This window comes from Aythya ferina (genome assembly GCF_964211825.1).
Source record: "Aythya ferina genome assembly, chromosome: 27".
Taxonomy (NCBI): domain Eukaryota; kingdom Metazoa; phylum Chordata; class Aves; order Anseriformes; family Anatidae; genus Aythya; species Aythya ferina.
The window spans coordinates 5,446,209-5,473,707 of record NC_140310.1 but is presented as its reverse complement, the minus strand read 5'-3'; the positions used below and the strand labels follow the sequence as shown (position 1 = coordinate 5,473,707).

General features: G+C 61.8%; 1 protein-coding gene and 1 long non-coding RNA gene across 6 annotated transcripts in view; one reads left to right on the top strand and one right to left on the bottom strand.

Annotated features, from left to right (window-relative positions):
* Window positions 1-9,429, bottom strand: part of TACC1 (transforming acidic coiled-coil containing protein 1) — a 28,614-nt gene extending 19,185 nt beyond the window's left edge. The window contains exons 1-2 of one of the 5 annotated variants that reach the window (XM_084499718.1): window positions 9,224-9,429; window positions 476-591 (exon numbers count right to left, since the gene is read on the bottom strand). In XM_084499718.1, coding sequence (XP_084355844.1) covers window positions 476-591; window positions 9,224-9,414 — 307 coding nt within the window. In that variant the 5' untranslated portion in view covers window positions 9,415-9,429. Of the gene's footprint in view, window positions 1-475; window positions 592-1,170; window positions 1,383-8,015; window positions 8,217-9,223 lie in introns of those variants that run through there. The other 4 variants (XM_084499719.1, XM_084499716.1, XM_084499717.1 and 1 more) reach the window with 4 other exon arrangements.
* LOC311424494 lies at window positions 9,420-20,427 on the top strand. Its single transcript, XR_014686110.1, has 2 exons — window positions 9,420-10,524; window positions 17,905-20,427. It is a non-coding gene; the product is annotated as an uncharacterized lncRNA (long non-coding RNA).
* Window positions 20,428-27,499: the final 7,072 nt, after the last annotated feature.

The window sequence follows — 27,499 nt, the reverse complement described above, 5'->3', positions numbered from 1 at the left end:
GCCGTCCTGGCTGCAGCCTCTGCATCCCCAGGCTCAGCCCCAGCCCGGCAGCTCACAAAACCCATTCACGGCCCCCTGCCTCCTGCAGCCGTGCTCTCTCCCTGTCGCTCTCTCCCTGTCTCGGTGTGGGGACAGTGGCAGGGTGTGACCGGTGGTTGCAAAACGGCCCGCTGATAATTTCACCCTGCACAGGCATGAGCCAAGGGGGGCTGAATTGACTCTTTCGAGCCTGCAGTGTCATCCCTGCCCTCCCGAAGGGATTCGGTGAACTCAGCCTTTAACCCACGCCAGAGAACAGCCCTCCGCAGAGCGCGCACAGCCCCGAGTGCTGGCATTTGAACCATCCAGGCCATTAACCACAAAAAATGTGGCAGGCATTATTCAAAACAAGCGACTTCTCCTCCTTGACCCCACCCTGCTTTTCTGCAGCCCGAGCAGAGAGCCGACACGCAGAAGGCTCTCGCTTGCTCCTTACCTTGGGTCCCGGCCTCGGGCTGCGGTGGTCCCGGTGGCGGCTCGCAGAGCTCCTTTAGCGGCGAGCGGACCGGCGTTTCTGCTTCAGGGGTCTCAAAATTACCTTCGGAGTCCGAGCTGCCGAGGGGGGGGAAAAGAGTGAGGAATTACCACTTTCAAGGCTAGCTCCGAAATCCTGCGCACCGCCTACACATCCAGCCAGACCGGCTCCCGGGCCAGGCCAGCCCGCTGCAGGCATCCTGCGGCCGCCCCTGTCCTTTCCAGCAGGCCACGCTAGCAAACGGAAAAGGGAGAGCAGGTGAAACAGGATCAGCAGCACCCCCCGCGCACCCCCGAGCCCCCGGGGGTCGCTTTTGCCGGGGCTCTCCCCGTCACCCCGAGCTTTCCGAGCATCCACCACTGACCTCCAGGGACGCCGCATCCTCCCCTAGGGCTCGGGGGGCCGCGGCGCAGCGAATTTGGGGAGCCGGCCTCGGTGCCCGGCGCTCGCCGGCACCTTCTCCCGGAGAGCAGAGCTCGCCATTGCCGAGCAGCTGCGGGCAGCCCCCGGGGGCAGCGCTGCCGAGGAGCCAAAGGCGATGCGAGGCGGGGAGCGGCGAGCGGGGCTGGAGGGAGCCGGGAGCGGCGGGCGCCCCATGCACGGCGCAGCCCCGCATGCAGCCGGGCCACGGCGAGCGCGCCCGTCCCCGTACTTGCCTGAAGCCCAGCGCCTTGCTCTCCGCCTGCGAGTCCTCCTCCGCCTCTCCGCCGACCCCGCCGTCCTCCCCCTCGGGGGCGCCCCCGCCGCGCACCGCCGACCACGTCCACCTGGCCCACTGCACCGGGGACAGGAGCTGCCAGGCGCTGAACGCCATCGCCGCTCCCGCAGCTCGGCTCGGCTCGGCTCGGCTCAGGCCCCCGCCGCCCGCATCTCCCCGCCGCCGCTCGGCGGCTGCCGGCGCTGGGCCCTCCCCGGACCGTGCCGCTGCCGCCGGGGAGAGCGCCCGCCCCCGCCCCGCACCGCCCCGCACCGCCCCGCGCCCCCCGGCGGCGCCGACCGGGGGAGCGGCCCCGGGCGGGGAGCCCCGACGGGGGGGCAGAGGGAGAAGGGGGAGGGAGCCGGGACCGGGGGGGGGTCGCCGGGGCCGGGGAGGGGTCGTCGGGGCCGGGGAGGGGTCGCCGGGGCTGGGGGGGGGGTCGCCTGCCCCGCTCCGGGCGCCGAGGGCATCGCGCCCCCCGCACCGCGCCGCTCCTCCGCTGGCGACCCCACAGCGCACACCGGGGCCGGGCACATCGGGCTGGGCACACCGGGCACAGCCCCCCCCGTGGCCGCAGGGAGCCCCCAGTCTCTCCCCGACCTCTCCCAGGCCGGCCAGGGGCTGCACCTGCACCCCAACCCACCCGGGCCGTGCCAGCAAACGACCCCCAGCCGCCGGGAGCTGCCCCATGGGGCCGGGGGCTCGGGGCAACCTCGCTCCCAGGGGCGGGGAGGGGGCGGCCGGGACCCAAAAGGGATCGCTGCCGGGGGTCGGGTGCAGGGAGCTGGAGCCAGGGACGGAGGAGAAGGAAACACCTGCCCCCGCTGTTTTCCAAGGAAATGCCGACTTCGCTGGCCCTGGCTGATGCTATATCCTTCCGTGGCAGCGAGATTTATTTATTTATTAAACCATTGTTTAGAAATAACAGCAAATTGTCCCTTCAGAAAGCAAGGCTGGCATGCAGCTCCCTTGGGAACCTTCCCCCTAACGAGGGCTCTCACTCCCCAGCCCGTTACCTCCCACATGCTTTGCTAAAGAGAGGAGCATAACGTTACTGAAGCACCGCAAGGAATGTCCGGGGCTTCAGCAGCAGATCCCTTACAGGCAGCGGCATTATCGGCTCTGGACAGTTGCTGTCGTGGAGCCTGCAGCTCCCCAGTGCCCGTGCTGACGGCCGGCACACGCACCCTGCTCCATCAGCAGCTCCCAGGTACAGGCTGGGAAAGGGCAGACAACTGTCCAGCTGCAAACCCAGCCCAGCCCATCGAAAAGCAGCACTGCCGGCCCTCGATAGCCACACCAAATGCTCACGTGGCAGGCCAAGACCACAGCTCGATGCTGCTCTGTGAATCATCGGCCAGCTCGCAGCGCCAGGAATGCTCCGCATGGGCAGAGAGGCCTCTGGATCGGGAGGGACCCGTCCATCTGGTCTGGCTGCCTCTGACACCAGCCTCTATCAGGCACTTCAAAGGGCCTCATTCCTCATCGTGGAGCATCTCAAATAACCTCCCTACAGGGAACCTTTCTTCCAAGCTTCCATCTGTTGGTGTCCTTATTAAATATCTGTGTCATTGCTGCGCGCTTCTACTGTCTGGACTCTGAAAAAGGAAGGCTCTTAGCCCCTCACGCAGCATTTCCAAACCCCCCCCAAGAGCACAGGCGCTGCCGGTCGCCCCAGCAGGTCAGTGGCAGAGGCAGCCAACGGCCCCAGGCACGTGGGGTAGCAGCACAGCACCGCCACCACGTCACCAGGGTCCTGGGGACAACGAGCCTCACAGAGCTCACGGCCACTGTGCAGCAGACACCGAGCCACAAGTGGACTAAATGACTCTTATCAGAGCCTATCTGAAAAAAACAAGAGGGCAAAGCAGCAGCAGAACCTCAACATCCTCTTGCCTGCATCTGCTCTGAGCAGAACCACGCAGCCACTTCCCCCCATCTGAGGCAGCAGAGCTGATTTCTGCAGATGAATTTTACATAAGGAGATCTTCAGCATGTGTGGCGCGCTGCGAGCCGTGCCGCAGCACCGCGCTCTGCAGCCTCAGCTCCTCCTTCCTCCCCCCCTCCCTGCCTGCCACTTCACAAATCGCTGCTGCCCCAAAAAGCCCCGCTGAGCGACCACACCGCTGCATTTCAAACTGGCTCACGGCTGCCTGGATCCTGCCAGGGACCTCGTGGAGCACACAGAAATGGGAATCACGGGGGCGCAGCAGCTGGCGCGGGTGGCAGCAGCAGGACCAGGCTGCCTCTGCTGCAGGAGGAAGGAGCTGCAGCAGCCACGGCAGCGGCACGCTGAGTTCTGCAGCCCCCCCTTGTTGGGACACGGGAGGAAGTCAGCAGCATCCTTCCATTGTGCAGCCTGCACGAGCACCATGCCAAGGAGGTCGCCTCCCACCAGCCTCGGAGAGGAAGGAGAGCGGCTGGCAGGAACGGGGTCAGTGGGGCTGAAGGGCTCCGGCCAGGAAGCTCCGGACCCGCAGGGCCCTGGGGGGGAGGATATCGGAGCAGCTAAACAGCGAAGCCTGCTTCCACCTGCTGTCTGCGATGAGCAATTAAGAAAATGCCTCGAGTGGCATTTTCCAGCTTGGCACCCAACCCAGACTGGCAGCAGCGCTGGCTGCAAATCAAACACCGAGGAGATAACCTGACTTTGTCGGTCACACCGGTGGCTCTGGCTGCCAAACACTGCCCAGCAGAGTCAGCAGAGACATTTCTGCAGACCGGAGAGGATGCTGACCTGTTCAAAACCAGACCTGCCAGCAGTTTCCATCAGCACGGGGCAAGCGGCAGCTGGACGGGCTGTCCGTGTCACTGCTGTCACCCCCACCCTGGTGCAGGACATCGCTGCGCTACGCACTGCCCGAGCACGGAGCCACGCAGCGATGCACCAGCTCAGGCTGCCCCCCAGATCCCTGCTCTGGGCAGCCCCAGCTGCTACAGGAGGCAGCAGGCAGTGGGCACAGCAGGCAGCGGGCACACAGCAGGCAGCACAGCATCTCCTGCAGCACAGAGTGACCTAGAAACAGCTCGCACAGCTCTGCCTGTGCAGGAGAGGGGGAGAGAAGCGGCGCTCTGCTTTGGCAGGGACCAACGCGCCCTGCCCGGGGGACGGAGCAGCCACCCAGACCTGAAGGTCACACAGCGTCAGAGACCAGAGACAAAGCTGCAGCCTGCGGGAGCCAAAAAGATGCCAGTCCTTGAGCCCCAGGAGGGACTGTCCCCATCTCGCACCGCCTGGCTGGCAGCAGTGCCTCTGCCTGTCCTTGGTCCTAGAAGCGCGTCGTGCCCCATCCTCGCTGCCACCACGCCTTAGTCCCTAGGAAGGGTGCAGGAAATAAAAAGCTGAGGAACAGGAATCGCACGGCCACACTGGGCATGTCTTAAGCTGAAGTGCCCCGGGTTAGAGGAAGGAGTGTACCTGAGTTTCCATTCTTGTCCCTTTCATTAGGCAGCAGAACATCTATTTTTGGCTGCGGAGCTTTTCTGGGCACGGCTCTGCAAGCCAGCACATCCATTTCTAGCTCAGAAATGGATCTTTTCTGGGTTCTCATTTTTCTTCTCCAGCTGCCCAAGAGCCTCCACCCCTGCTGCTCCACACGAGGAGCCTGCCCACAGGGATCTGGGTCCCCTGCCACCGACACCGGGTGCCCGCAGTGTCCCTGACGGGCAGAGGACAGAGCCAGGCAGTGGGACCGGGCTCTCCCCCAGTCTCCACCAGCATCACAGACACACGGGGAGAGCCAGGGACCTGCAGAAATGGCGTGCAAGGCCACAGCATGGGATCTGTGACAGCTGCACAAAGCATGAGGCCACATTTCATTGCTATATAAATCTCCCCATGAGCTCGTATCGGGCACTTTGTCCACACAACTCTTATCTCCCCTCAGATACACTGCTGCAAGGTGTTTCATACGAGCCACCCCGTTCTGCTCGTGTTTTCCTCAGTTTAAAAGGGACCTTGCAGCAGTGTAAAGGTAAATTATTCCCTGCCATTGCCTTGTGAAAAATGCAAACTTTGGGAATTAGGAGAACTGCTCACACTAAGCTTTCTGCACTCTGGTGGTGACTGCAGCAAACGCTGGGTTGAGGCTGTTCCACAACACGCTGCCTGACCTTGGCGGTGACACTGAAAGATTAATGCTGATGCCTCCCATCTGCAGCTCACCTGCTGGGGCCGGGGAGAGTATCCGAGGAGAGGCTCCATCTCTCACTGCCTGGCAGCCCAAATCAGAAAGGGCCCCGGGAAAGGGCGAGTGATGGGATGGCAGAAAACGGTGACAAGGGCCAGCAGCCCCAGGGCTCCTGTCCCTGTGAGCCCTGGGTGGGTGGGGGTGCGCTCACTAGGGGGCACGCCAGGACGGCACCATGGGCACAGCACCATGGGCACGGCACGGGTGTTCCCCGTCCCTCCCAGTGTGTGACAGTCGCACTGCCCAACCCTGCCACCCCCCTCGGGCATTTTCCCACCATTGCTGCTGCCCAGGGCCAACCCAGGACGCCGGGAGGACAGATCTGCTGCAGCGAAGTTCACACCTTCCTTCTGTTCTCTCCTGACCTTGATGGAGCCCGGGCTTCATACAGATCACGAGGCTGAGAAGTGTGGCAATGACAGCCACAGGACTCAAGGCAGGCAAGGTGCCACCTCGGGCCCTGCCACTGCCACCTGCGTGCCAGGGAGCAGCAGAAGACACCCCAGGTCCCTGAGAGCCCCGGGCTGTGTCCAGCAGAGACGGTCCCAGTGCACCACACGGGGCCCCCGGGACTGCTCACAGCTCCGGGATGCGCCGGTTCCCATCACTACACATTCCACCAAAATAGCTCTGTAAAAATAGCAGTAAAGGACACAACTGTCACATGTGAGCCTCAGACAGCACCAGGCAGCCCCCAGGTCCCAGCTGTCTTTCCCCACCACGCTGCTGTCACACCAATAAACACAGCCATTTGTGGCTGCACTCGAAGGGACCAATGTACGAATGAACACAACTGCTATTCCTGCCTGTTAAAAAACAACGTGCGTGGCTTAATCTCACTGATCCTAGCCGTGTGGATGTGTGCTCATGCAAAGCAGTTCAGTAGAAATAGCCCGGAGACTCGTGAGTTCCAGCCTGCTTTTCACACTGATGCTTTACGAACCAAGCATCTTCCTTCATCTTGTTGCTTCTTTACTCCCCTATCAGCTCCTTCGCTCTGCTAAAAATACCAGTGCTATGTGGCAGGAATGCTCTTATCAGGTGTTTGTCAGGCCTCGGCTCCTGCATTTTTGTTAGGGCTTGGCGATATTGTGAAACCCAGACAGCAGCTCGGCCTCGCAACCTGGAGAGCCAGCAGGGACAGGGGAGGCAGAGGAGGAGCAAGGACAGCAGCTGGCACGGGGCACAGCGACGGGGAAATACTGACAGAAATAAACAAGGCAAAATTTGCTTAAGGTGGAGGAGGACAGGTGGGAGCGAGGAACAGCAGAGTCAGAGCAGACAGATAAAAGCGAGGGGGAGGCGATGTCCTTGCACAGCCGGCAGCACGGAGCCTGCCCGGGGCTGCCAGCCCGCACCCAGTCCCAGCACCGCTGCAGTGGGTGGCACGGGATGGACCAGGGACCCCGCAGTGCCCCGTGACGAGCCCCACGCGAGGAGCACCATGAGGTGGAGCATCCCCAGGGCCCTGCCATGTCCAGAGGCCCTCTGGCACCTCCCTCCCACCACAGCAGACCCTGGGAAGCTCCCTTTGGTGCTCCAGGGGCTGGGGCTGTGCCTCGTTTGCCCGCTGAAGCGCCCCGCAGTGGGCAACTGCCTTGCCATGTCCCCAGCACGTTCCCCTCCCGTGGCTGCCTTCATGCAGCTCTGGCTGCTTGCTCCAGCACACAGCGAACAATGGCAGGGGTTTTCTGCCTGGGAACACCTCTAGTTTATATCTAGAACACTGCAAGGAAATCATGGGCAGGGCAGAGCAGCGACAAAGGACAGAACGTGCTCCTTTCTCCCTGGCCAAAGCCAGAGCTTGCAAACTGAGGGGTGTTTGTAGGCATTCAGCAGAGCAGCAGCCGAGAAGTGGCAGCACCTGCTCGCTGAAACCTGGCACACGCTGCAGGGCACGGGCAGGGCAGGGCAGGTGCAGGCAGCAGCCACCCGCAGCAGGCCGGCGCTGCTGGCGTGCACCCGGTCTGCTCCCGCTCCGAAACGCAGCAGCAAAGCTCCCCGAGCGCACCACGGGGTGGCTCACTTAAGGGAAATATTTCTGTGTTCCAGGGAGTGTTTTGGTTGATGTTGAGATAAGCTGTCCCCGGCTCTCCTCTCCAGCACGGGCTAGCGGGCTGCTCCTTTTGTTCGCAGTTTCCAAACCCTGCTGGTTACGGGCAGCCCCGCGCAGCCTCCCGGCTCCTAGCGGGGACCCCGCTCGCAGCCAGCTCCAACTTCCACACCTCCTTTTCCAACGGCGGCACCGAGAAGTGCAACTTCTGCCCCTGCTCCGCGCACCGCCACTTGCGCAGGGGCGCCGGAGCTGCCCCCACCCCGCGCACCCGCAGCGCCGGCGGAGAGCAGCCCGAGACCGCGGAGCCTGGGGGGGCTTTGTCGGTAAACACGGAGGAGGAGAGGAGGGGAAGCGAAGAAGGAGAGGAGGCAGAAGGAGCCGAGGAGCTTTCCGCCGCGTTTAACCCTCGGGGGTCCCGGCCGCCCCCCGCCCGCCCGGTACGCACGGGCCGGGCACGGCGCAGGGCGCCCCCCGACCCCTGCCCCGACCCGACCCCGACCCCGACCCGCTCCCCCCGACCCCAATCGCTCCCCCCGGCCCCGGGCACCCCTCACTTACCGGCGCCCGGCGGCGCCCCCCTCCCGCGGCTTCTGGCTCTGGGCCCCCCCCATGGCGGGGCCGCGGCACCGGCCCGGGGCACCCCGCGCTCCGCCGGCCCGGGGGGCGCTGCCGCCGCTCTCGGCCGGCCCCGAAGGCGTCCCCGCCTCCGCGGGGGGGGGCCCGGCTCGGCGCGGCCCCGGCGGCCGCTGCTCCCCCCCCGCGGGGCCGGCCAGGGGTGCCCGTTAGCCGGGTGCGCCCCTCGACCCCCGCGCCCTGGGGTGCGACCCCCGGTGGGACCCCCCCAGGCAGCCCCGAGGTGCCGGGGGTGGGCTGCGGGCTCCCACCCGGTGCTGCCCGGGGGTGGCTGGGGAGAAGGAGCAGCCCCAGGAGCACGGTGTGGGAGCTGCCCCTGCCTCCAAAGCCCCGGAATGGGGAGGGTTGGAAAAGCCTGGGGGGGTTGGTGACCCCCCCAAGGACACCGGGTGCAGCCGGTGAGGACTGACCCGGGCACAGCACCAGCATCCCAAGCAGAGCGATGTCTCCCCACGTTTGCATCAGTTTTGGTGGATTTATTCTGTCACTTTTCCTCCCTTCTGTCAACCAGAAAGCCCGATGCTATATCATACCCCGGCACCAAGACTCAGCCAAGGAGGCCCAATAAAGCACTGACGTTGCCTCTCCCCCTAGAATCACCTCTCCCCAAACCACCCCTCGCAGGGAAGGTCGGCCAGCCTCAGCACCAGGCAGCAGCCAGAACCCACAGCAGTCCCCTTTGCAGAGGAAGGTTTAACAGAGCAGCTTAAAAGCACAGAGGTGACCCTGCTAAGGGAACATTATGCTTGGATTTATTTTAATTAAAGTGCCTGAGTGAACACATCAATTTCTGACACCATTTGGGGCTTTTTAGTTCTGAGAAACTGAAAACTCAAATATTAATTTAATTTTTTTTTTTGGTGTTCTGGCTTGGGTTGCATTATTTTTTGGCAAGAAAAACGATGACACCCTTGAAAGCTTTCACCTTCCTAAAAAAAGAAAACTATAAAAAGCCTTCCTTGGATGGAAACGTTTTCCCAATCAGCCTGACCGCCCTCGTGCCCGGGTGCGTGGGTTGCAGGGTAAAGCCCAGCACCCCCCTGCTTGCCACGGAGGGCACCCCACAGCCACGCCAGCAGCCTCAACCATTCCCCGAGCTCCCCAGGAAAAGCTTTTGATAACGGGAACGTTACCTCTGCCACAGGTGCAGGGCCAGCCTCTGCTCCGTGCAAGGGGAGCGCAAAACCCAGCGCCCTGACTCCGCTCGGGGCAGGTACGTGAAGGAGGAGAAGAGATGACATCTTGTTTGGTTTGTTCTTTTTTCAGTCTCAGGCTTAAGATGCAGATCTTGGAACGCTCTTTTGGCTGCTCTTATGTTCTGCATTCATTTAAAAGACAAGCACCCCACGGGGGCTGTGCCAATGTGTGTGTGCCTGCAGGTCGAGCCGTGCCAGGCTGCCCGGGCTCTGCAGCACCGTGTGCGGGGCCAGGAGGGCACAGGGCAGGGCTCTGGCAGCCTTCCCAAAGCCTCGGCCCTGTAATTTGGTGCCTCTGCTTTCAGAAGGACTTCCTGCAGCTATTTCCACGTGGGGCAATTCAAACGCTGCCCTTCCTTGCCCAGGTAAAAACCCCAGTGTGGCTGCAGTGCCGCAGCCTGCGGCCGCACCGAGCCCTTTGCTCACCCTGCAGGGCGCACAGGGCTGGCTGCCGGCACCTGTGTGCAGCAGGGCTGGGACGGGGCGAGCAGGCTTCAAGGATTTATCTCAGAAATACACTTTTGTGAGGCACGGCTGAGCCTCTGCCAAGCTGCAAGAACCCGGTGTTCCCTAGCAAGCCCATCCTACCAAAGCAGGGATCTGTGCTGAGGGAGCAGACCCGAACCAACGCGTACCGGCTGTCGGCAGGCTCGCTCCTCACCAGACCAACCTGGGACCAGCGTGGGGGCAAGGGAGCCAAGGCCATGGCAAGGTGTGTTAGCAAACGGGCATCGTGGTGCTGGGACAGGCTGAGCGAGGCAGGGGACACACTGTGGGTGACGTGCCTGCACTGCTGGCACCGGTGCTGCGGCTCCGTGCTCGGCTCCTGATGGAGCTGGGCGCTGCGTGGCTGTTTGGGTTACATCTGCACACCCAGTGCTCCTTGGCAGGGGCCCCGTGAGCAATAAACAAACACAGGCTGCTGGGAAACTGCAGGCTTTCAGGGAAAGCCAGGAGGGGGAAGGCACCAAAACGGTGACAGTTATGTATCGCCCTAGGAGGGAAAACTGGTTTCCAGACACCAGGAACCCAAGTGGCACGGAGCGCTATTTCACACCGCCCGCTCCAGAGCTCACTCAACCTGATAAACATTGCCAAAGCTTCATGAGGCTTTGCCAGTCCCTTGGGACAACAGCGAGGGTCAGTGCCATGATCTGTAAGCCCCAGCCCCGGCCCTGGGCGGTGAAAGATCCTGCTGAGGAGCCCCAGGAGCCCTGGCACAGCTCTGCTCTGGAGGGGTAAGAGCGGCTGCGTGAGCGGGGCTGTGTGAGTGGGGCTGTGTGAGTGGGGCTGACTTCCCAGCTGCGCAATGCACCACGAGACCCTGAGTAGTCGCACACAGCATCACGGCCGTGCTGCTCACACCATGAAACTCTGCCAGGAAAGCTGTTCCCCGAGGGCAGGGACCGGCAATGCCCGCAGAAGCCCCACAGGCACCTTGCAGAATGGGGAGGGAGCCACGGGTAGAGCAGAGCAGAGCGGGGGCTTTGCTGGCAGAGCTGGCACTGGGGGGGCCCCGCACCCCGAGCCCATCCAGCACCCCAAGGAGCGCTGTGCTGGAGCTGGCCGGCGGGGTGGCTGCAGTCTGAGGGAAGGCAGATGGTAATAATTAGCCGTACACTAATTCCATGGAAATTTCCATGTGCCTGGGAAAGGGGCTCACCAAGCCCTGGCTGCTGCCCCAGGGCAGAGTTCCACTGGAGTTTCCGGGGACTGTGACTAAGAGCCGGGCTGTCACCCGGGTGGTGTTTAAATGCCTCCATGGAGCCTCCGTATAAACAGCACCGACCCCAAACCCTCCCAGAGCCAGTGGTGCTGGGCTGCGAGGTGCTCGGGTGGTGGGGGCAGCATCCAACGACCTCGGGGGGCGGCTGCTGTGCCCGAGCCCTTCTCCTGCTGTGGTTTGCTCGGGGTGACAGCACCGGGGACATCTCCCCTCGTGGTCCCCAGGGGATGCAGCCTGTCCACCACCCAGCGGGAGCTCGGCACGCAGCATCCCAAGCGCTCACGGCTCCTCCCTGGCAACGCACACGGAGTCACAGCAGGGCCCTGGAGGCCAGCAACGTGCTGAGCTCGGGCCCTGGCTGCGAGCCCGACGTGCCCACGCGGCCCCGCTGCGGCGCTGCAGGTGCTGCTGCCCTGCTCTGCCCTGGGGAGCACCACGAGAGTGGGGCCAGAGCGGGCAGGAGGGCGCGATGCTCTACTCCAGGGTGTCCTCCGAGGTCTGCTGCCACAGGGGGGCTGCTGGGGTGGCCGGGGAGACCTCGCTCCCTGCTCTTCTCCTCCCTCCAGCCTGAGGCAAAGTGCGCAGGCAAGCGCTCGGCGAGCGCCCCAGCCCTCGGCTCCCTTCTCCTTCCTACCTTTCCAGTGCAGGCTCGTCCCGGCTCCGGCACCCTCCGCTACCTGTCCCAGGGCTCCTTAGAAAGCCGCCTGCGTAAGCAGCTGCCTGGAAAAGGAGCAAGGAGGAAGGAAGGGGATGGACAGGAGTAGGGAGGGCCAGGCGGCGTCAGGGTATCTCAGTGCACCCTACACAGTCTGAGCGAAAGGAAAAAGGATGTTTTGTAAGATTTGGCCAGCCCTTCCCCGAGCTGGGAGAGGAAACCAGTGGGGCCGACGGCGCTCGACGAGCCATCCACGCACAGCTCTGCTGGTACCGGAGCCTCTCCGCCTGCATCCCGCGTCTCCTGCTGGGGCCCCACTGGTGTCATGCTGGAAAAATGTGCTCTTGGCTGGAATTTGGCAGCCTGGCCTCTGGCGGGGAGGGAGCCTCTCTGCTTACAGAGGGAGCGGGAGCTGTGGCCTTGGGGTTGCGGGGAGAGGGTTTGCTGAGCTCTGGAGGCAGCAGAATAGCTCTGGAAACATCCCTGCATCCCGCACCCCAGCCCTGAGGCTGCTGCTGCCCATCCAGCTCCTTCCTTCCCGGGGCAAACCCCAAATCTCCTCCCCGTTCTCTGGAGCCCTGAGGGAGCATCGCAGCCCCACAGTTTGACCAAATTATGGCCTGGTCCCAGAGGCTGGGGCTCAGCTCTACACATGCACGCACACAGAAATCAGCCCAAACTCACCCCAAAGCAGCGGTGCGGGCAGCACCAGCCTGACTCCGGGTGGCTGCGGAGAGGAGCGCGCAGGACCCGGCCCCCGGCTGCCTGCAGCCGCTCCCTGCAGAGGGAGCACAAGGAGCAGGAATGAGCAGGCTGGGAGCAGCCATTTCATCCTCGGAGAACGGAGCGCAGGGGCTGCTGCTGCCCGAAGGAGGAGGAGAGGTCTGCTCAGCCCGGGAACGACCCCGCACCAACCAACTGCACCCTGCCTCCATGCGCCCAGCCTCATCCCGGTCCTAGCCCCGCGCCCTGGCCACCGTCACCTTCCCGAAGCCCTGGGACCTGCAGCAGCTGCGCAGCCCCTGCCAAGCAGAGGGAATTAAACCAGCGCTCTGCATTCCCACCTGCTGCAAAGAGCAGGAGGAGGTCGGTGAGCTGGATGGACTCAGCTGGGCCATGTCTGGGGCTGACAGGATGGGGCTGTGAGCCCAGGAGCCTCGCAACGCTTCTGTCCCCCCAGGGAGCTCTGTCTGCACCTGCTGGCCCTGAGCAGAGCACAGGTACCTCGGTTAGGAAGGGCCCCACTCCATCATCTTGCTCTGAGGGCCACAGCCTCCCACCTGCCCAGCAAAAAAACATTTACTTCCCAGTGAGCCGGCAGCAAAACTCCAGCACATCCCACTGGGACGGGCATGCCAAGGGGATGCACTGCACTGGGAGCAGAGCATCCCAGGCACTGCAGCCAGGAGCTGTGCTCAGGCAGGCTCAGGTCCCCACGCTGCCAGCCCCACACCGCCCCGGGGCTGGCTGCGGGAGGAGAGCGCTGTGGGCTGCGGCAGAGGGCAGTGGCGCACGAGGTTGTCTCATCGCTGGCTGCCATCCAGCCTCCAACTCCCATCTCCCAACTTGCTCTTTCTTTTCAGCTGAAACTTCCTGTTATTTCTCATTTCGGTTCTTCGCCTCTTCAGCAGTGCAGAAAATTGGCACTTAATTTGCCCTGCCGGGCTGCGTGGTGGCAGCTTAATTGACCCGTGTTGCGCACCCTCGGCACGGCGCGGTCGCTGAGCTCAGGCTGGTGCCACATGAATTTCCCGAGCACGCTTTGTTCCAGCTGCCTTTCTCAGGGGTGCCGCTTGTGCTCGGCTCCGGGCGGGAGCACTGGGAAGAACACAGCCATCAGCCACGGGGAGCGGTGCTGGGAGGTGGGACAGACGCTCCCACGATGGTTTCTCATCTGCAGAGCAATCCTGCGCCTGGCCCAAGCCCCTGGGGAGCTGGAGCCCTTGCTCAGGATGGTCCCTCCCAGGTCTGCGTTGAGCAATTTGGTTTTCCGCAGCTGTCCGTCAGCCTTGCCTTTTCCCAGCTCCATGCCTCCTCAGCTGCTCAGTTGGTTGCTCCAAAACCCAGCACATTTCAGATCACCACCATTGGCACCGTGTGTTGCAGTGTCACAAACCTCAGAGCTTCTCCAAGCCTTGCAAAAGCCAGAAACACGAGCCTGCAGTTGCTACCCTGACTTTCCCAGTTGTTTTCCAAGAGCTGGTCCAAGCTTTCAGCCTTGCCTGAGTTGGAAGGATCACAGAGCGTCAGTGGCTGAGTGGCACGCTGACCAGAAAGCTTATAATAAAAGCAGATTTATAGCAATCACCCAAATGGAGCCTCAGCTTAGCTCCAGTTTCCCTATTGCATCATTTGGGGCAAAGATTGCTCCACGAGTACGTGAAATAATTGGTATTCGGAGCACAATTAAACCCCACGTGTGGCTCACGATCCAGGCAGAACTGCATTGTGGCAGATGCCTAGCAGGAGAACGAGATTTTTCCAGGTGACTGGAGGAAATGCATACAGTATATGCAAGAAATACTTGGGAGTATTTCTGGCACAGGACTTGAGCCCTGCTGGGAGTGCTGAGCGAGGGGCTCGGGTTCAGGCTCTCTGGGCAGTGCTGGAGGTGGCACTGTGCACCCTGGGTGCCCCGTGAAGGAGGAGGGCTCGCCTGGTGTGCCGTGTATCGCTGCTCCGTTTGCGTTGGGCCATGGAGTCCTTCCAGTGCTCCGAGCACAATGAGGTAGGATCTGTATCTGCTGCTCTGCAGTTCGTATCCAGGCTGGAGCCCCGGCCAGCTGGGAGCATGTTGGGACCAGACTCAAGTACAAAGAACAATGGAAAAGGCATCGCGAGGGGCGGGTGCAGAGGCAGGATCCAGCACTTGGTGACAGCGCCGCATCTGGGGCCGCTCAAAGCTCTCCGATCCTTCACCGAGAGAGGATCACAGCTTCCAGACCCTCCTTTCAACTCTGTGTCTTGTCCCCTCTCTCCCCTTCATTATGTTTTCAGGCCACGGGCTCTGCCTGCCAAATGGTATCCCGGGGAAGGCGCTGCTGCCTGGATGGGCTCCAGATGCAATGCAGCTAATCCATTTTTATAGCCGGGAGCAGGTGTCCCGTGCATCGCAAGCAGCTCGTTCAGAGGCTGCTCTTTGCTTGCCCACCACCGGTGCCCGCAGCTCCCGCAGGGCTGCAGCCCCAGCACCACCCAGTTCTCACCACATCAGGCAGAGGAGCAGTGGGGGTCCGGGTACAGGGACACGGGGCCGTGGCCACGCTCACACCTTGCTCACCACAACACGGGGACGTGCACGCTGCAGAGCAGCCACCTTCAGTACCAGAGCCACCGACTTCACAGGGCACGCATCTTCCCGTGGGGAGCACAGCCTGAGCTGCCTGTGCACAAAAGGAAGAACACAGAGGTATTTTTACCCATTTCCCCAGTTCCCATCCCCGTGCTCACCTTCGCTGCACAAACGGGGACGTGACCAAGAAGAAAGCACCCACGTGTCCGGAGCCTGCATGACCTGCAGCACACTGGGGAGAGGCAGAACCTGCGGGGAGGAAAAGAAAACTCTGCCTGGAAGCGGAGGGGGAAAGGCCAGGAGGGTCACGTTCACCGCTTCCAAACCGCAGCACCGCGGTACGTGGAGCGTGGTCAAGAAACCCCGTCCAAACCCACAGCTCCCGACACTGCTGGAGGTAAACAACACCCCCAGGGGAACCTCGGTGCCACCAGCACCCGGGGCAGCTGCAGCACCCAGGGCTTGCCAGGGGCTCGGGCAGAGCCCTGCCAAGAAGCGGGGCTGTGCCAGGGCAGCCCCAGCCACGGAGCCGCTGTGCCGGTGACACCGGCACGCCTGGACGCAGTGCTGGGGAAACAAAGCTGGATTCAGCTGCCCTGGGTATTTTTTTCCCTCTTCGATGAATCACCTGCTAAAAATATTATAAATTGAGTCACTGGCCAGACCTTTCACTCCTCTGGAAGCAAAAATATTTATTTTACTCAGGCCCTGCCTGTGTTTTAGCAGAACTTTATGATCAATTTCTGAGGAATGTGCCATGCTGTATATTCAAATTACAACTTTTTTTGGCTCACGGTGTAAATTTAAAATGTCTTGTTTCAGACCCAACTATTGTGCTGCCAGAAAAGTGCGGTTTCAGCAGTTTTTCCCCCCCAAGCACCCGTTTTACCTGGGGGGTGGTTATTTCCACCCCAGGTGTGTGCCTGTCCCCAGGGTGCCAGCAGCTCCTGTGGGGCAGAGGCCCCACTTCTCTGCGCTGCCACGAGGGAGGGATGCACCAGAGCTGCCTGGCTCACCAGGATGACCCATGCCCATGCCCGGGGCTGCCTTCTTCCAAGTTGAAGCCAGCCCCTCTCCGCACCCCTCGAGGCTTGTGCAAGCAACCTGTGATGTTCCCGGCAGGCAGTGTCACCGTGGCAAGGTCCTCGTGTGTCCGTGCGGGGGGCGCAGCCGCAGGTGCCCAAAGCCAGGCGGCTCCGTGCCCGCAGCACGGCGCCAGGTGCCCGCAGTGCTGGCTGCTCCCCACGCCCGTGCCAGGCTCATAAACCTCTCCCACCCTCATTTGACTTTCGGAAGGAAATGAGAGATTTTTCCCTCTTGCTTCAGGGCAGGGAGAGAATAATGGGATCTTTATTCCCCAATAATTAAGTTGTTTCTTGCGTAGGTTTAATTTACGCTCCCTTCCAGCCTTCCATGCGAGGTGATGCCTCCTGTAGGAAAGTGGCCTCCGGGTGCTCGAGTGGAGCCGGGGGTCTCCGTGCTCCCCGGGAAGGTGCAGGGAGCAGCAGAGCTGTGCCCACGGCCGAGATGCTGCTCAAGGGCTGCAGAAGCCTTCAGCGTGCAAAGCCCAGCCACTATTTCTGTGGTAACAGCAAAGGCAGGCTCACTGCAATCAAAACTGGGGGCGTAGGGGCGCACAGCTGGCCCTGAGAGCCGCAGGAGCAGGGCTGGCACATGCCTGGTGCCAAAATGTGCTGCCTGGCCCGGCTCCATCCTTCACAAGGGGCACCGGGGGACAAACGCCCCTGCAGTGAGACACATTACTGGCGGCTCCAGCAGAGAGGACAAGTGGCTGAAGCCAGCTCCTTGCCTGCAGCTAGGGTTCATCTGGCATGCTGGGACGCTGCTCCAGCCTGCCCAGGAAGCTGGGAGCACTGGGGCAGCACAGGCAGCACCCCAGAATCAGGGCAGCTCCTACCTCCAGCGCGGGGAAGAGCCTCGGTGCCAGCAGAGCCGGGGCAGCCGAGCGCAACCTGCTCCATCTGCCTGCAAAAGGAACAGATTTCCAGACAGATTTACACACCCACACGAAATTCCCAGCAAGCAGAAAAAAGGGAAAACTGTTTTGATCACAGGTTTTTAACAACATAAATACTCGCAGCCAGAAACTCGCGCTGCCTTGGAGGGCAGCCCATGAGCGGGGCGGGGAGGCACCGGGGGTCCCAGCTGCAGGCAGCCCCTGCACGGCCGGGAAGGGCCCCGTGTCCTGCAGCCCTTCGCTAGGGGGGTGGCGGAGGAAAGCCACGCACATGGGGAGCTGCTGTGCTTGCAGCTCAGGCCACGGAGGTGCAGCCAAAATCACAGCATCGGGGGCGCAGAGCCCGCGGCACCGCCCGCCCCGCACCCCGCCGGGTGCTCCCCGCTGTCCACGCACAAGTGTTGAGCTGATGCAGGTTTAAAAGTCCCGGGCTGCGGCCCCGCTCCTCCCGCGCTGCAGAACACGCTCAGGAAGTTCCTGTCCTCGGCTGAAACCCTTTGGTGTGGGAGAACCTGGAACTTATTACGAATCGCTTAAGTAACTTTGGCTCACTTGATCTAATTAAATTGGTTTCCCTGGCTATTCTAGAGGCCTGAAACCACCACTGAACTCCCAGGCTCTCTGCGCGAAATTAATTAAAGCAAATGATAACTTGGCAAGGAGAAAAAAAGAAAGTCTCTGTAGTGAGGAACAAACCCAGTGCAAGGGGGTGTTTGCTGAAGCACATGCCTGCGGGCGCCGTAAGGTGTTTTCAATAGACCCTCACGCAGGGATGGACTTCAGCTCACGCATAACACTGCTCAGGCTTAAGTGCTTTGCCAAATCTGGGCATAAAAATAAACTTGGAAGTTCAGCGCAGAAAGAATAAAGACGGGGATGTCTCGGTTTCCATAGGAAGCAGAATTAATAGCTTGGCAAAAGGGGTGCATTTCCATTTTTATACAAGAATTTCCTCCTTCTCTCGCAGAAAAAAGGGCTTGTGAGGAACATGAATTGGGACGGTTCTCCAGAACTTGGCAGCAAGCCCTCAGCCATCCCACGAGGCCAGGAGGACTTCCAGGTTTCCAACAAAAATCCAGTGGCCCAGCACAGCGCTGCTCCATTCCTCGAGAGCGCAGCGCAGGGACGTGGGGACATCGGGCGCCAGCTGAGCAGCGGCTGCGGGGACAGGTGGCATCGCCAGGGCCTGGGGATTTCTGCTGCTGGGCACAGCCTCTCGTGCCACCATCCGTCCTCTTGCACTGACACCATCAGCATTTCATCGTGGGTCCTTTGAGCCCAGCGCCACCCAGCTCCGGCTCTGGCCACCAGCTGTTTGGTGCCGAGCCCCGAGGCAGCGCTGGGACGTGGTCACGGCCACCCCCTCGCCAGCAGAGCCCATCCTCCCCGAGCAGGGGGTCAGCAGGCTGCAGAGCTGCTCGGCTCGGATTTCCCCCCTGGCACCTTTCCCTCACTGCGGAGGGGGAGGTTGGCCTCTCGGCTGTCTTTGCGTGGGAAAGGAGGCGCAATTGGCAGCTCCGACGGGGAGGAGGAGAGGAGGAGAAGCGAGTGGGGGCCCGTCCCCGTGGCTGGAGCACCGGAGGGCTCGGGGTGGGCACGCTACGAGGGCACAGAGCAGAGAGCGGCCAGCGAGGTGCTGGGACAGGGCACGAGGCGCCCTGCAGAGCCCCCGCTCGCCGGCTCCCATCGCGGTGAGACGGGCTGCTGGAGCCAAAAGCACCGAGCTAAAAGAGCTGCACTCACCGAGGTGAGGGGGCTCCGCACGCCAGCCCCCGCTCCTCCGAGCTGCTGGAGCTCCCTCTGCATCCCCCCGCGAGGAGCCGGGATGATTCAGCCGTGCATGTGCCTTTCATTAAGCAAAGCCCTGGCAGCAGAGCCGCCCCGATAGGATGAGGGCTGAGCGCAACCTTCTCCCTCCTCTCCCCGGCGCTATCTGAAACCATAACCTCGACTGGCTGCAGTTTTCATCCATCTGCAAAAGCACATTAAGGAGGGAGAGAAAGGTTGGCAGCTGACCACAAACTTATTCCCCAGAGTGGTCCTTACCTGACTCTAACCAGATGCTGTTTATCAGCCCGAGCATATACTACATGCCCGATGTGACAGAGACAGAAAAAACACAAGAAATGCTTGTTATGCTTGGGGCTTAGGGGGTTTTCATCCCAGGGCCGGATATACAAGTTCCAGGAGAGGAATAAGTGTCCCTGGAGTCCCGGGCTGAATCTGGAATTCATATACTCTGTAAATGTACTTTATTTAATACAGGACTCCAGAAAGGTTGTGGAATTATTGCGCTGGAGAGCTTGATTGCGTAGTTACAGCTCAGAAGTTGGGGCTGGCTGCAGCCATGTAACAGCACACGGCAGCCCCGCAGGAAAGGCAGTGCCCTGCGGCTCAGCTGCAGTTTCTTCCCCCAGCTGCTGCCCCAGAGCGAGCTGAAGGGCTCCAACGCTCAGGTGCCTGCGCCCTGCAGATCCCTTCTGCTCCAGGCAATGCAGCCCAGAGGACGGGGAGAGCACCCGGGGGCAGCACAGGGCCCCAGAGCTGCCCCCACCAACCACCCCTGGACGTCACACTCGGTGCAGATCGGCACCAAGGAGGCACCGTCCTCTCCTCAAGCTGCTGGTTGGGTTTGGGCCAGCGGTGGGGAGCTGTGCCCAGCCCGGGCAGTGACCTCCTCCTGCAGGCACTCACACAACACACACACGTGGAGGAGCTCAGGGGGGCAGGAGCCAAGCTGTGGAGTGCAAAGCAGAGGCGGTGGTGCCATGGGACAGGGGCGCAGCTGGCACCGGGCACATGCCGGGGACAGGAGCAGGGCTGGGGGCTGATGGCCAAGCCCCAGCACCCAAACCCCCCCAGGAAGCCTTCAGAGCCCAGCGGGAGCCAGGCCCGGGGAGGCGTGCAGGGAGGCGTTGCGAAACTCAGGGCAGGAGCAGCGTGGAACGTGGTAACGATCCAGCCCAAGTGAAGACAGATGTCTTCCCTGCGAAAAGGATGAGAGGGCTCCTTCAACAAAGGCGTGTGTATGTGTATAGCCAGGCACATCTGCACACTCACACACGTTATAGGGATGCGCTTTTTAAATATTCCTATCTGTTTTTAAACAAACAGCCAACCAGCTGTGCTGCGCTGCGTGCTGTAGCTGCTCCCCTGCGAGGCACATCCTGCTCCCTCGTACCCAGGGGAGCTCAGGGCTCTGAGCTTCTCCCCACCAGCCCCATCCCCATTTTCCATTTTTTTGGAAAGCCGAGCCCCTGGGCAGAGCCGCTGCAGCCCTGCCAGCAGGGCCGGGGCAGGACACGTTCCTCCTGCCCCTCCAGGAACGGGGCCGTGTTTTTGGGTCCCAGCCCCGCCGGCAGGGCAGGGCTGCAGAGCTCACAGCAGCCTTAATAGGGCCTCTGGGCACTCGGTGGTGCTCTGCCTGCAGAAAGCCTGGTTGCTTTTGGAAAGCTTCCCAGATCCTTTGGCTGAAAGCATTTAGGCAGAGGCCGCTGGAAAAAGTGATGTGCTCCCCACGTATGTGTGCCACCATGGTCCAGCAGCGTTAATCACCGTGCCGGGTGCCAACAATCACACAGAGCTGCAGGAAACGTCTTGCTGGAGCTCCCTGACTGGCAAGAGGAGCTCTGCCCCTGCCAGCCCAGCTCCCAGCAGTTCTTGCCACCTTCGTGCCAGCGAGCACATTCATTTCCCCCTTTTCCTGCTATGGGTTCATCTCAAGCAACCTGCACATCGACCTCTCCTGGCACAGGACAGGGAGCAAACCACGCGCCTTGGAAGAGAGGCGTGCACAGACATTTGTGTGTGCTTGTAGGACGCACATCCCTCATGCACTCGCTGCAGACGTGAGACACAGGCTGGTTTCAGAGCCCCAGCAGCAGGAATTTGCAGCCCACAGGTTCTCATTTCGCTGGAAGTCACATCGAGCCCCGAGATGCCACAGCCACTGCGGCTCCTGAGCGCGTTATGCAAAAGGCTGAGCTTGGGAGCAGGAAATCTTCCCTCAGCAGCCCCTGGAGCCGCTGCAGCTCGCTCCCATCTCCATTTCTCCTCCTGAGGCTGCTTCCCTCCCAGTCTGCTGCTGGGAGCTGGCTGCGTTCTCCAGGAAGCCGTGCTCTGCCTTGCCTGCAGCCAGCATCCCCAAGCACACCATGGCAACATTTCTCCCTGCCACTCGCTCGTCTGATTGCAGCTGGGATCACATTAAGTCCTTATATTCCCTCTGTGCCTTTCCCCTTCCCCATCAGAGCAGAAGAAAGGCAAAAAAAGGGAATAAAAGCTCCACAAAGCACTCTTCCCAGCCCTCAGAGCCCTCTAGCTAGGCCTTCTCCTTCACCAGGGGCTTTTATAACCCAGAGTTAACTGATTGCTAATTAATTCAGAGTAATTAGCACCACTGCAAAAAGCTAATCTGGTTACTCCCTAGGCATGTGTTCCTGACTACGGGATTGATTTTTCTCTGTGCTGAGGTCTAGAGAAGAGCTGTAAACGTCTGTGTGCTTGGGCACGGGTCCTGTCCCTTCCCGGCAGCTCCACGTACGGGGCGGGGGTCCCCTGGCAGCCCCCAACCCCTCGCTGAGGCTCCCCGGCCTCGAGCCCCTTCGGGACAGTGGGCGAAGGGCTCTTATTGGAAGGGCTGGGAGCCGTCCTGTCCCGGCAGGCTGCCTGACCCCGGGGAGCGGGCAGGGCCAGGCCAGCGGGACGATGTGAGGAAGCTGGTGAAAAATGTTTTCTTATGTGTCGTTGCCTCCCAGCCCCAGCTCGGCTGTGGAAATTACGTTAGAGCTGGAGCCTGCTGGCAAAACACAAAGCGGTCTCCACGCTCCAGCCACCACGAGGGCATTAATCAGGCCGAAAACACAAAAACAGCAAGAAAAACACCAGCTACGGGGTGCGCGGCATCAGATGCTCACGCTGGGAGCTGGGCCAGACACTCGTATCTCGACTCTGTCATAAATAAACCTCTAGGAAAATGCGTGGTCTCTGCAGTGCTTCACTCCTGTGTCGCTTTCATGGCAAAACAGCCCGAGGCACCTGCTGCAGCTCCGGGATTCTTCCCCATCACCTGCAGGGATGCTGCAGCGCCCCGACCTTCCCCCTGCTGCACTGGGAGAGGTGGCATGGGCACAAGGTGCTGCTCATACACCCTCAGAGCAACAGCTCTGTTGGAAAAATTTGGGGGCTGGGGGTGGGGGGAAGACCCCGCTCCTGCCATTTGTGCCCTGTGCTCACGGGCTGCGGGCAGGGACCTGGCACAGCTGCGCCCGGCCGTGGGCGAGCGGCACAGAGGTTGGAGGCTCAGCCGTGCCGGAGCCCGGGGAGCTGGCTTGATGAAGAAAACATGCCCTTCGCTTTGCTGTTCCCTCCCCGTAAGGCTGTAAACCCCTTTCAAATGCTTCATCTCCCTAACTTTTGGATGCCATTAAACTCGTTATTAATTTACTCCAAATGTCTTCGCTCATATTCCAGCGCAGCTAACCCCATCAAAAGGATAAGAGCGCAGTGCTTAGACAGCACTTCTTCTCTTCAAAGCCTGTTACTGAGATTAATTGCCTCTCTCAAGTCCTCTGAGAAGGAGGTGCATTGGGATAATTGTTATTGGTGCGGGGTCCGAGGTGCGGAGCAGGGTCTGGATGGAAGCAGGGGACTGCACTGGGTTTGCTGCGGCGATGAGCACTCGGCAGGGGTGAGCTGCAGGGGTCCCACAGCCGGCTCTGTCCCTAAAAGATGCTCCTGCAGCTCCCTGGGGAAAGCCCAGGCTGCGACGTGGTGTGAGGGCAGAGCTGGAGCCCTGGGTGCCGGTCCCCACCCCTGCCCCTGAGCCTCTTCCCTTTGAAGAGCGCTGTGCTTGCCGTCAGCCTCCCGCTGCTCTTCCCTCACCGCCGCCGCCTGCCAAGAGCCGCGTGTGCAGGCAGCAGACCCTCCTCTCTCCCCATTTATCCATCGAGTCACCGATCCCCGTCCTTCCTGACATCACCGCTGATGTCAGGGGCCGGGAGCGGGGTCCTTCCCGCGGTGCCGGGGGTGCCGGTCACGGTGCGGTGCTGGCCTCCCCCTCGCCGTGCACCAGCAGCCCCAGCCCGTGCCCTGCGGTGCTGAGCCCGCGGCTCCCGGTGCAGGAGGAGCGCCGGCCATGGGCCGTGGCCGTGCCCGCGCGTCGCGGCCAGATGCGCACGGCGCTGCCGCTGACACGGTACATCTGGTGCGGGTTTTGGTTTCCATCGCGGAGTTTACCACATCCACCCCGGCCGGCTGGAGGCGAGGAGGCGCGCATCTGGAAGCAATCGCGGCTGTCACGCTTCAAGGAGATGCTGCGCCGCAGAGCAGAGAACACGATACCGCGCCCCAGCAGCCCCTTCCAGCCCGCGCTGCCTCCCCCCATCCCCACCAGATGAGGAGAGCCGGGGCCCGCTGGGTGCTGAGCCCCTCCCGGGAAGGGCAGCGCGCCCCGGCCCCGGTACATGGCTGGGAACAGGCACGGGGCTGAGCCCTCGCCTGCCTTGTGCCGAGGGGTGCACCCGGAGACACCCCCGGGGACGGGGCGCATCCGTGCGGAGCGGGTGGGATGGTGGAAGGGGCAGCGCTGGGGGTCCTGGCCCCATCCCCGCCAGGCACCACCATCTGTGAGCCCCCCGAGCTCTGCACCAGGGCACCCCGAGGCAGAGCCCTGCGCGCTGCCCCCCTCTCTGCTCTGGGGGCTGGGGACACCTTCCCGTTTTGTGACCTGCCCCCTGCTCTCTGCAGCCCACAAGGTCTTGGGAGCGCCGTCACCGCGCAGTGATTTTGGCAGGGGAAGGAGCACTTGTTTCTTTATGATGTGGAATGGTTTCAGCCTTAGTTAGTTCTAAATCGTGCTGGTTTATGAGCAACCACGAGCTCGCCCTCACCACCCCACGCTCACCTCCCAGAGCATCCCCCTGTGCTGGGCAGGGGCTCAGGCTGTGCCTCACGGGCAGCTGGGAGGCTGCAGGGAGAGCAGAGGGGGTGAGAGCAGAGCTGCTGCTCCTCAGCCCTGCGCTTTGGGCTGTTAGGATTTATTGGAGGGGGAAAAAAGACTGAAATAGGAAGGACAAAAACAGCAGATACATAAAATGCTGTCACTGGTGAGGTGCTCCCAGGGCCGGCTCTGAGCAGCGTGCCATCAAACGCCTGCAGCAGCCACCACGGGCCATCGTCTGGCAGCAGGAACGCCTGGAAGGGGAAGACAAATGGCACAGGACATAGAAATAACAAGTGCTTTGTGGAAACTGGTAAGAAATAACGAACGGATTAAAATAGAGGATCTATTTTTGGAAGGCCTGGCACAGGATCTGACGCAGAAAGCCACCTGCAAGCCCGGCCAGCTCTGCCTCCCATGCTCAGACCTGGCCAGCTCTGCTCCAAGGGCCGAGGTGTACCTGCCCTGCCATGCACGGGGCACCCAGAGGGGCTGGGACCCGCTCGGTGCCACCCTGAGGGGCTCCTGGGCAGAGCGAGGGCACCTTGGCAAGGCTGGGGGGACACGGGGGCTGCAGGAGCTGCAGGAGCAGCACTTTGCTGTTTGCATGCTGAACACCAGCTGCAGGCCAGGTCAAGAAAAACTGATTTCAGATTTTGGTGGCCAAAACATCACCACCTGCATGTCGAGGGCTTGTTAGGGGGGCATGCTGTGATGCCACGTGCTATAGCCAGGGTCACGCAGCCCCTGGAGCCCTGTGCAGGGCTGAGCTGAGCAGTGCCCCCTGCTTGCTGCTGCTTTGCCCCCCTCGACATTCCCCAGGCACTGGGGACGGAGGGCTGGGAGGCGATGGCACAAGCCCGGGTCCCCCACACAAGCCACATTCCCCGTCCCCCGTGCCGCAGCCAGCCTTCCTCCGCTTCCCGGCTCCTGTTCTCCTCCTCCCGGTGCGCCGAGACTCCTCTCCTGAAACCCTTCTTTGTCATGGAAAGTTCTGCAGCTGGAAAATGCCTGGGGTTGGGGCCAGGCGCGGGGGCAGCCAGGTCTCCTTGGAGCAGCCCTGCGCGCCGTGTTTGTTTTGCTGGCCGGTGCCAGCGGCTCGGCGGCTGCGTGCCGTGGCTGAGCGCGGCCGCTGCGCCAGACCCAGCTCCCTGCGCAGGCACTGGGTGGGTTTTCGGCTGGCTGCATATGGAATGGGGTGTGCTTTTATAATCATCTTTCTGCAACCCTTTTTTTTTTATCTCTACACTCCCAATATTATTCCGTATTGCTCCTCCCCTCTCCCCTCCACGGTCTTTCAAGCCCGTGTCCTTGGGAGCGCACCCACAGCCCTTCAGAGGCTGCCCCGCACGGTGCCCTCCAGGACAGAGCTCGCTGTCACGGTGCCCACGGCCAGCAGGAGCCACAAGCAGAAGGAAGGGGCAGGGTGGGAGCAGCTCCGATCATGCCACGGGTCCCCAGCTTCTGGCACTCCTCATCCTCACCGAGGAGGTTCCTGGCACGGGGCTGTGCCCTGAGCTGCTCTGATGGGGACCTGGAGCGCGACCAAAACCTCCCAGCTCGCTGCCACCAGCCCAGACTCGGTACAATTGCACCGGACTTCGCCGCTTCCCTCCCTGCACTGGTGCTTTGCCGGTTACCTGGGGGTTTCTCAGGCAGGGAGGCTCTCTCCCCCCTCCTGAGGCACAGAGCATGAATGGGCCATGGGCACGGCAGGGGGCAGGAGGCAGCAGGGAGCCGGTGCCCCTCAGAGCCCCCCAACACCCCCTGCCCCACGCTGCCTCCCCACGCAGCCATCCTGTGACCTGCAGGCTGGGAGCACTGGGTCGGAACAGAAACCAGCGGCGTGCCGGGATCGCTGCCTCTGGGTTCACTGCCCTGAGCCTGCCTTCGTCTTTTCCAAAGAAAACAGGGAGACAAGGCTCCATTTTTCCACAACTCTGACATATTTAAGCCCACCCATGGCCCCACTGTTAAATCTTTGTGTTTAGAGGACCAACCTACCGTGGTTTTGTTTTTTCTTTGCTTTTTCTTTCTTTTTTTTTTTTCTTTCTATTGTTTTTTCTTTCTATTTTTTTTCTATTTTTTTTTTAGAAAGAGACTGAGTGCTGGTGCTACCTGCTGGAGCCAGCTGCGGGTCCTGTCCTTTGGGGAGCCTGGGCTTGTTTGGATGCATCCTCAGGACGTTTTGCTGGTGAACACATTCTTCTGCCCTGTCCCCTGGAGCTCAGCACCACGCCAGCCGAGCTTTAGCTCCTGTGCAATGGCAAACTGGAGCCTGGGCTGGGAGCAGCTCATTGAGCCCTGCAGCAGCAGCTCCTGGGCAGCCCCGCGGGCTCCTCGCGGCCGGACCTGGACCATGAAAGCAGAGGGGGCTTGAGATGCAGGCAGGGCAGAGGCAGAGCGCGTGTTCTCCCTGTAAATAAAACGAGATGATTAATTAAAGTGCACGTCTGCTGCCAGGAGGAAGAATGGGGCTCAGGTGGCTAATTAAACTCAGGCTGCAGATCCAGGCGGAGAATTCCTGCCGTATGGTCGTGCGCGCAACATCTGCTCCGTTAAGATTTCGGGAGATAAAGGCAGGAGAGGTGCAAGAGCTCCGGAATTCCAGGAGAGCCGCGGCAACAACCTGGCTGCTGCCGCCCTCTGCTCGGGGCGCTGCCGCTGCCGTCGCACCCAGGACACACGGGTGGCAGCCTGAGGCTCTGCGGGGACACGTCCCTGGGGATCCCCCTCCCCGGTGGGAGCAGCGATGCCCCCGTAAGCACTGCCTCATCCCGCGAGCCGTGCTAGGGCTCTGCTCCCGCCCGTGCGGCGCGGTAACGTGGAGCTCCCTCCCTGAACATCTGTGCAGATGTTAACAGGCGTTGCGGGGCTTGGTTTTCAATACGAGAGGCGAAGGGTTAGAGTTGAGCTCTTGGGTAAGCGACACCAAGAAAGCCGACGTTTAATTGGCATTCCTGCCCGGGATGAAAGCCCGCGGCTGCCAGTGGCCACGGGCTGGAAAGGCCACACAGGCGGCCCCGGGGCAGGAGGCATCACAGCCAGAGCAGCATCCCTGGCCCCTCTGGTAGCTGTGGGGCAGGACCACGGGGCTCAGGTGAGCCTCCAAACATCCTTGAGCAAAACAAACCCATGGGCAGGGCTGCTCCCGGCCTGGCTTTGCACTGGGGAGGGGGTAATGCACGTGAATTACAGCCCGTGCAGGACCCAGCACAGCCCCCCTGTACTCCCCCAGGCTGTCCCTCCGGATGGAGATGCTCACTTTGGGGCACCGAGGGAAGAGCAGAGCCCCGCAGCCCCGGCGCTGCTCCCTCCCTCGTCTCAGCTGCTCCTGGTGGCGGGGCTGGAGCCGGGTTGATGGTTCCCATTAGCGTGAGGTCCCCTTGCTCTGCCGCCGAGCTCTTCCCACGTGAAACGCTTCGCTGGGAAAACGGAGCCACCGAAGGCAGCCAAGGCCCCCGTCCCTTTCAACTCCGGCCTTGCAGGGGAGCTCGGGGCCCCGAGGGAGCGTCTCAGTTTGGGGCTCCTCGGAGGAATCAAAGCGAGCGGAGGAGCATCCTCCTGGAGCCGGCCCGTCGGGGGGCTGGCAGGCAGCCCACGAGCCCCCGCGCAGCAGCCG